This window comes from Lampris incognitus, chromosome 2, assembly GCF_029633865.1.
Source record: "Lampris incognitus isolate fLamInc1 chromosome 2, fLamInc1.hap2, whole genome shotgun sequence".
NCBI classification, from domain to species: Eukaryota; Metazoa; Chordata; class Actinopteri; order Lampriformes; family Lampridae; genus Lampris; species Lampris incognitus.
Window position 1 is genome coordinate 127,830,639 of NC_079212.1, and position 9,768 is coordinate 127,840,406.

The 9,768-nt window shown below is 42.9% G+C and overlaps 1 protein-coding gene across 2 annotated transcripts in view; it reads right to left on the reverse strand.

Moving 5' to 3' along the window:
- Positions 1–8,750, reverse strand: part of LOC130106666 (6-phosphofructo-2-kinase/fructose-2,6-bisphosphatase 4-like) — a 29,451-nt gene extending 20,701 nt beyond the window's left edge. For both annotated transcript variants that reach the window (XM_056272867.1, XM_056272866.1), the window contains exon 1: positions 8,541–8,750. In XM_056272867.1, the coding sequence (XP_056128842.1) occupies positions 8,541–8,592 (52 nt within the window). In that variant the 5' untranslated portion in view covers positions 8,593–8,750. The remainder of the gene's footprint in view (positions 1–8,540) is intronic.
- Between the last annotated feature and the right edge of the window lie 1,018 nt (positions 8,751–9,768).

Sequence of the window (9,768 nt, forward strand, 5' to 3'; positions counted from 1 at the left end):
CAACTATAATATTATTTTTAAACAATTTAAACTTCAGATAGACATGGTTGAACTTGAATAGCAAAATTAAAAAAGTGAAAATATTACCTGAAAAACAAAACGGAAAATACATATTGCTAATCTAACAAACGTAACAAGGCATATAAAATGTGAAATAAAAAAAAAATCAAACAAAACCCTTAACCTTGACCATAACCAAAAGTGTTTATAGTTTAATTGCTTCCAAAAGAACAAAGACAAAATCTCTACTAAGCTTGATTATGACATTTTACTGGTGCACTGAATTGAAACAAGAAAAAAACAAAAATGACAAGGCCAAAATTATTAGTCCTCTGACAATTAATAGTCAATAGTGTAACCTTTCTGACTCACAACTGACAACTACCTCCTATGGTAGTTTCTAACTAGGCTGGCACATGTCTCTCGAGGGATTTTAACCCATTCTTCCATGGCAAATTGTTCCAGCTCATCCAAATTGCGTGGTTTTCAATCATGGACATTAACCTTGAGCTCCTGCCACAGATTCTCAATAGGATTGAGATCTGAGCTCTGAGAGGACCACTCCAGGACCTTGATTTTGGTGTCCTTCAAAAAGTTTTGGACCAATTTGGATGTCTGCTTCGGGTCATTGTCTTGCTGGAAGACCCAGCAGTGACCTAAAGTTAGACTGGCAGCAGATTTCTTTACATTATCCTTCAAAATGTCAACATAATCTTCTTCCTTCATGATCCCATGCACCCGAAAAAGGTTCCCTGTGCCTGAAGCAGCAAAACAGCCCCACAGCATTATGCTCCCACCACCATGTTTAACTGTGGCAACTGTGTTTTTAAGGTTGAAGACCTCTCCCTTCCTTCACCAAACAAAAGCAACATCCATGTGCCCAAACAGCTGAAGTTTAGTCTCATCAGACCAAAGGACAGACTTCCAAAACTCATGCCCATGTTTCAAATGTTCACGGGCAAACTTCAGTCTGGCTTTGATGTGCCGCTGTGTGAGCAATGGAGTTTTTCTTGGATGATGACCTCAAAGCCCACCACGATGAAGAGCCCTCACAACAGTCTATCTTGAAACATCAAGTCCAGAAGAGGCCAGTTCAGCAACAATCATCTTGGCAGAAATCCAGGGATTGTTGCTGACTATTTTCCTCTCCGAAGTTTTTGAAATCTTGCACTTTTGACCATGCCCAGTTTTGTTTCTAACAGAATTTGTCTCCTTGTGCTTTGCAATGATCCAACGTACAGCTGTTCTAGACACTGTCAAATGCTTGGAAATGGCAGTATAGCCTTCTCCCTTACGATGAGCAGCCACTATCTTCTTTCTGAGTTCCAGAGTGATTTCTTTACTTTTTGGCATGATGAAATTACTTCTTACCAAGAGTTTAAGAGTAGTCCCTCTCAATCAAGTGTTCAAGTGCCACTAGCCCTGTTCCCTTGAGTCCCTTAAGTAAAGATTAATGCTGATTGATTGCTCAGATGTGGTTTGAAAACTGAATGATTGGTCAGGTGTGTTTTGAAAGCAAAAAAAACCAAAAATCATATGGGAGCTAATAATTTTGACCACCTCAATTTTCACTACATTTGGTATAAAGCAATCCTGAAGATTTATTTTACATTCCAAAATGTACCAAATAGGGGCCTTAACATTGATGAATGTTTTACTATGTAAAGTTTTATGAATGATGCAAACATTGGGCAGAATTTTAGGGAAATGTTCCATAGTTCCTTGGGGGCTAATAATTTTGACCTTAACTATACATATCTGTCTATGTCTGTCTGTCTGTCTATCTAGTCAACTGCCAGAAAACAAGAATGGTAGTATCTGATATACTAAATAAATTTAAACCGAAAATTGCTTACATTTGTACGACAGCTGTCTGCCAACTTTATTTCAGTGCGATGCATGATGGTATATATTGCTTGGTTAGTGACCGTCGGTTATACGCTACTTTTCACGATGCATTGTGGGATACATTGAGTTTGCTGTAGACTAATCCGGCGAAGTACCGGAAGTTAACAAGTCGCCATTACTGCGGTGGCGCTTCCCTACAATATGCACGCGTTTGAATACAAGCTGTGCAAAGAAGTGTACAATTTTCTACTTTTATCTTTTTAACATTATTCAACGTTACATTTGACAATGATGTCTAAGAAGTCGGGAAGAAGCTGTGCAGTTCTCGGCTGCTCCAACAGTAGTGTAAACTTCAAGTTTGGAAAAAGACTGAATGCGAAATACACAAGCCTTTACTTCATGAAGATTGCCCTGTCGGAGACCATACAGTTTACATAGATTCCCTGGCCGTGCAGAGGACCAAGATATTCGCCAGAAGTGGATTAAGAATACCAACAGAAATTACTTTGTTCCCAATAAAAACAGCACGGTAGGTTTTGGTTAACAGTCGACAATCTATATTCATCTCACAGTGACTAACGTTAGCATGCAGCTGCCTAGCCTAACATGGTGAAACACATCTTTAAGCTAACACTGCTTAGCTTACGTTAAGTTATCCTTTCTCTGCAGAGTTAATTCAACATTAGGATGGTTATTAATGGACTGTGAGTATCGGACAGGTCCTTTTAGAATGATGTGTTCATTATCTGGCAGAGTGTGCAATATTTGGCCAACCCATCCGGAGCTCAGGTAACTTTGACCCTCTATTAGACCTGTACTTGGCATTTTGTTGCTCATCACAAGCCAGGCGATTAATGAAATAATCTTGAATACCTACAAAAAAACACATTCGTATTTTTAAAACGTTTTACTAATATAACTGGTCTGTGATTCAATGCAAACCTTGAATGTTTACTAGCTATCTAGTACAGTCACGTTAGCATATTAGCTAGCTACACAAACGTTAGTTACTTCATCACTTGAAATGCGGCGGATGGTTAAGTGGTTATTTTTTCTCTCTCTATCTGGCTATTGACATAACCGATGTCGAACTAATATGCACAATTTGAATAACGTTAAGATTGCCATCCATAAGGTACCTTCATCAGCAACTGGGGGCCACTGTTTAACGTCGTCAATCCATGCTGCTGTCATTGCTGTCACTTAGCAGGCCGTAGCAAACACTGCTACTTGCCACCGCAGTAATGGCGGCGTCGCTAGATGGCGGAACACACCAATTGGTCGGCGGATTATAGGGTATAATAATTCCCACTATACATTCGGACAGCACTACAAAATGGCGAACTCACTACTGGGTTATTTCGGACACAACCAGGGCGTTCCTATTGACTGTTCAACAAATGCAGATGCGTGTGTAGCGATCAATTCGCGTCCGCCCTGCCCGCCAGTCGCTTGTGGTTGTAATCCAAGGCTCTAGTGGCGGCTGGCCAGAAGAGGGCACCGCCCCCTTCAATTATTAAGAGATGAAAATCTGCTTAAACATGTTAAGTATGGGCCCCAGTATCCCCGCGACCCTGACAGCAGGATAAGCGGTTTGGATAATGGATGGATGGATGTATAATGCAGATAATTATGAAATAAAAGTGTTTGTCAGTCTATGAGCGCCTGTCAGCAGCCATTAAATATTGGTTCCAAATGGTATTTGGTTGATTTTTGTCTAAATACATATAGTTCTTGGGCGAGGGGCGCCGGCCAAACGATACCTTATGTAAACCCTCAAACTTTTGCGGAGCAGGTGACCTGACGCTGCTGTCTAATTGGTTTCTTCAGATGTTCCATGGGACGCTGCACCCCAGACACTACCGCTTTTATCGGCAGCGAATTGGTATTGTTTTAATGTTTTTTGATCTAATGTGATTGGACAATTCTCGTGGCTATCAGTCACGTTCATACCCACCACGACACCTCGTCTCGACTGTCAATCATCCACCGTCTACGAACCCTGATAAAATCTATAGGCTACGGGGGGGTGGCGAACCTGCGGCTCTTTACCTGCTCCTGTGCGGCTCGTGGCTGTTCTCGTTTTTTCTCGGTCTTCATATTTTCGAAATAAAAATAACATTTGAAAATATGTTTCTCCATTATCTGAATCAAAATGCATTTGAATATTTGACGATAGGCTACTACCAATAAAGTTGGCAATTTTTTAATAAAAAATAATTTTGTCATCATGTGATTGATGGGAATGTTCTACGTCATGCATGTAGTTGGCTAGAATTACTAACTGGGTCGCTATGGCAGAATCAGGAAAACACATAGGTAAACGCAAATATGAAGAGGAGCACAGGACATTTCTACCGGAATGGGAGGAGTTGTACTTTTTTTTTCTTTTTTTTGCAGAACGAAATGGGAAACCCTCCTGCTTAATATGCCAGACTTCACTGTCGCATTTTAAAGCTGCAAACCTGGAACGCCATTTCACCCCACTGCAAGCTAACATGGCCCGGGAGTTTCCCAAAGGCGCTGAACTTCGTAAGCACAAGGTAAACGTGTTGAAACGCCAGTCAGAGAAGCAGACTCAGCTTTTTCGAAAACTTCCGAAGCACTCAGATACGGTCACATTGGCATCATATCAGGTGGCATGGAACATTGCTCGTGCTAGAAAGCCGTACAATGAAGGGGAATTTGTGAAGACGTGTCTCAGAGTTATTGTGGCGATCCTCACTCCTGAAAATTATCACTTGATGCGCTCTGTGTCAGACCTGCAATATCGGATATTAACAGGTCAATTGAAACAGTTATATAATGATAGTGTAACGTGCATGGATAGGTAGACACGTTGGCCGCTGGCTAACGGAGTCGGAGCCTTTGTCGAGCGGTCAGCGATGTCTCTCGCGGTGCGGGCGATACGGGTTCGCGCCGCGGCAGTTCCTGTGGTTACCCCCCGAATTCGCTACATTGGTGTCAGAAGTGGGATGGTAAGGCCATTGGAAGCGCATGCGCTCAGAGGCGTGAAGGCGCTAATATGCTAAAGTGCGGGGACGCGCTTCCCGAAGGAGGGGGGTAGTGTAATGTGCATGGATAAGTAGACACGCTGGCTGACAGGGTCGGACCCTTTAGTCGAGCGGTCATGGGTTCGCGTCCCGTCTGTTGCGGTGCTCCCGAGCCCCCCCCCCCGAATTCGCTACAATATTGAAAAATGCCGGTATTTCAGCATTACTTAAGACGAGTCTTGCGACGTTCAAGATAAACCACAGTTTGGCAATATTTGTACGTTGGTGTCAGAAGACTGCACAATTAAGAAAGAGTTGCTTGATATTGTCCCGTTAAAAGATAGGAACCGTGGCATCGACCTAAAAGAGACACTCGTGACTGTTGTGGCGAAGGCAAATTTGCAGTTATCAAAACTAACGGCAATAGCCGCAGACCTGCTATGCTGGGATCTGCAAATGGCCTTGTAGGGTTGTGTAAAGCTGATGACCGTTTCCCGGATTTTTTGACTTTTCACTGCACTGTTCATCAAGAGCACCGGGTGTCAAAAAAGTCATGAAACCTGTGCTAGAAACTGTGAAATTTTATTTGCACTCATGCTCTCAATCATATGCAGTTCAAAATCCTCATAGCTGAAGTTGACAAAGACCTCCCCAGCGATCTGCTCCTCCACTGCACTGTGAGATGGCTTTCAAGAGGTAACATCCTTACCCTTTTTTTTTTTTACTTTTGGGCCCAGTGAAGCTGTTTCTGGAAGAAAAACTTAAGGACTATCCTGAGCTACACCACTCCCAGTGGATTTCACACAGTTCCCCTCCTTGTTAAAGGCAAGGGGAGAAGAAGCCGAGGTCTCAAAAGGGAGAATTGCATACTATGCAACACTGGTTGAAAATCTGCAGCACAGTTTTGAGGACAGATTCTGCAACCTGAAGCAAAAGCGGCCACAGATCACATTCCTCATTAACCCTTTCACTGCTGAATCAGATTGTATGAAAGCCCCTTTAGTTTCAGATGAAGCTGTACCCTAGTTGGAGATGATTGAACTTTGTGAGGATGACAGATGTAAATGTGTTTTGTGAGAAGGAACCACAGAGTTTTGGAAAATTGTGCTCACAGACAGAGATCCCAATGTCAAACAGGCTGCACTTAAGCTAATGTCAATGTTTGGATCAACTTATGTCTGTGAATCAGTTTTTTCTACACTAAAGCAAGTAAAGTCAAAACATCGCTCTGTTCTTATGGACACACATGTGAAAGAGTTGCTTCGAGTAGCCACAACTGAGTACAAGCCAGACCTGAGAAAGATTGTGGAAAACCAAGACTGCCAGGTGTCCCACTGAGTAAACCGAGGTAAGAAAAACCTATGAAAATTGTTAGGCTATGTGTTATGACATAACAGTTAGGCCTATGTCATTAGGCCTATAAGTCACTGTTACTGTAGTAGTGTGGGCATCCATTTGTTGTGTGGCTCTTTGCAATGACTTTTTTTTTTGGCTCTTTACGCTTGATTGGTTAGCCCCCCCTGGGCTACATTGTCCTTATTAATAACTCTGTGACTGTGTGGACATTACAGCAGCTGTCAGGTGTGCTGCGCCAAGCTAAATTGCACCCCCCCCCAAAAAAATGTTTCACACCAGCCGCCACTGATACCCAACCCTAAAAATCAAAAAGACCACCTCGAAATGGCTACTTCACATGGACACTATTTGTGTAACTCAGTGATTCACTGGAAAAAAATAAAATATTTTACATGAACAGATTATCAACTACATACAAGTTTCACGAGTCTCGCTTCGAGATTCCCTGGTTGTACATAAGTGCAAGAGGCTGTTCTTCTCGGTTTACTGGCGGACTGCAAGACGCTGACGAGCAAACACGTAGGTTATTTGGTGGGAGGGGCTTAGCGGAGTGATATACGAGGCAGTGGAGAGAGAGGCGGAAGGATTTGCGTTGGAATGTTCTATGTTGCCTACTGCAGCTTTAAATTACACCGATTAAATGTGGTTCAGCCGTACATTTCCCTCTTTTTAACAGCTGCTTTAGACCCTTTGCTTGCAGGACTATATAGTTGTCAGTGGGACGACACTATAGGGCTTGGGGTTCAACTCCTTAACTCATTGCTCCTCAACATTTACTTCAAAGAAAGTCCAGTTTTCATCAACATTCATTAGTTCTGTAATTACAATTCTTCAGCTGACATTTAGCGTAAGTGTTGACAAATGTCCATAGGATGGCAGCATTGCTAAGCATGTGTGCGAGCTAAATGAGGTCGTTAGCCTACATTGTAAATCCGTTTATGAACTTATTGGATATCTTATGTAGGATTTTCTTTCTTACTTATTATGCATTAGAGTAACATGAATATACTGTATAAAAAGGTATACATGTCTATGATACATCCAACATCAGAACCCAATTTGGTGATGGAGCAACAGGGCCTGTGACCCAAATGTGATAAAATGGAGGTTTCTAATTAGATACTCTGAAATTCCCTTGCTGCTAACAGACGAGAATATATGGCAGGTACAGCAGCTCCACAAATAGATGGCACACTAACTTCTGCTGCAGATGCTAATTCGGTGTTTTTGAGAATTTGTGTGGAATAAATAGGGCGGAAGTCACTGTTGTCCGAGATAATCCAACAGCAATATAAACAAGTGATCACGAGTTTGTTTGTTTGTTTTTTGTTTTGTTTGTTGTCCAGCACGTAACTTGATTTCTAGCAACGGGCTGCTCAGCCTGCCTTATTTTATCCGGGTACTAAAACGTCGGTGTGTGAAAATACCAGCTGTCAGTTTAGATCTCAAACAGACCTTGCACAACCAGATAAATAAAATCACCCCCCCCCATAAGAGATACATTAAATATGAGTTCAGATGTATTTTCAGACAGATTTGAAGCCTATATGTATAAACAAAACAGCTTGCATGGGCCTACTATATTTCGTTTTGCAGTATGAACAGGAAATGGGTTTCACAGTAGCCCCTCCTTTCAACAGCAGTATAGCGGCTGCATGCTTTGACTATCGCGGCCAAAAAGCTTCAGTATACAAGGTGGACTAAGTAATCCCCCTCCCCCCCTAATTTAGTGTACCTATGGCACTTTGGAGTCAATCTAGATTGAGCGAACTCCTCTATCGCCGGTGCCAGAAAGAAACGTGTTTTGGTGTTTTCCGGGCGCAAATGTTACGCTGTTGAACCTAAACGCAGTTGCATACAATCACATTATTCATGCAACCCCAAGAGCCATAGAAATAAACACCGTCAGTATGTACACAATCTAGTCAATGCTCAACGCCTCTGAAAGAAAACAAACACACACAAAACCCCAGCTATGAGATGAAACTGATGGTGTGTGGTTGTGCATACGGCAAAGCACTATAAGCAACTGAAAAATAAACAAGCAAACACACGTAGGCTATAAACATCAAATCACCCCCGTCAGGTTTGTGATTCCATCGTTATTGCATCCAAAATCTGACATTGCAGCCAGTCGGGCGTTATTATCTGGGGTAAAGGTCTCAGTGACAGCGCCAAACACACCGAGATCACGTCGACTCTTGTTTACGTCCTGAAAAGAGGCTTCTGCAACTGACCCTTGTTCGCAGGGTGGGTATGTATATGTAAAACCAAGGGTTGGAAAAAAACACAACAATCTGGATGAATAAAATACAAAATAGAAACCCACGAGAGTTTTCTTACCGGTTCGATCCAGATTTTGCGTGTGCTTGGAGCGACTTGAGCCTCTCATCATCCGCCTTCACTTCAGTAGCTGTCTGTGTGCCGAGGCGCGGGTGGCTGCCGTGGGAGTGCGTGTGCTGGAGCACTTTACATTGAGGCGAACGAAACACTGGCGAGGTTTAAAGGCAGACTGATGCTTCATCTGAGATGTATGCTAGCTACACACACCCACTTTAAGGGACCTCATTCTCAGATGGGAGGATTTTTTTCCCCTTTCCCGATAGTGTTTGGCGTGATTAGTCCATGCCCCCTTTCAGTTAACAACCAGGAAACGTCACTCACTGGTTTTAATACTTGACCGCCAGGCTCGGTCGGTTGGTTTTTCTCAAGTCGTGACACTGTGTCCAAATAAGTTTGAGGGTTACGACTGTTGAAGAATGGCTCCGACCTCCGTGATAAACTTGCCAAGGAATTCGTCACCTGTTTTAAATACACTCACCCTTGTGAAATTACCGCATTTTGAATGAAGCAAACAAACCAGAGTTGTGTAGCTATCGTGTCACTTTAGAGAGGGTTAGCAGTGGACGTGAGGAACTTCACGTACAGACAAAAAGACACACGTGCGCGCGCGCGCACGCACACATTGACGAGCAAAGTGACCTTTAGGGAACAACACAGCATCATGTGACCTGGTTCTGTAGCTCTTTTTCCAGTGACAGTTGTTGCTTTTAGCAGCACGGTTTATGATAATGACACCGTGACTGCACAATGATGGAGGGAAAAAAACAATCTCTCATAAAAGACAGGTAGAGGAAAGAAAGACAACAGACGAAGGACATTAAAGGTGGGAAAATGTATTGCACAGAGGCAAAACGACAACGAACACGGGTCAAAAGATGGGCAATGAATTGATAGGATGGCAGACAGGGGGAGAACAAAGCTTCACGGTCCTATAAAAATAGCTCGATCTTGTCTCCCTGACCTTTCATACCCATTCCTCTGGAAAGGCCAGATTATCGTCCTCCCCCCATATCCCTTCGTTTACAACTCGCCCTCTCTTCCTCACACCCAAGCCTTAGGCAGCATACTGGGATTATGTACTGAAAAAGCATCGAAACACCAGTCAGATTAGCCTCCCATTCCTCAGACTGTGGGCCTAAAAGACATGGGGCTTGCAGCATAAATACTTATGATATGAGATCAACACAACTGTAAATAACTCTTGTCAACAAAGGCTGATGGATACTGC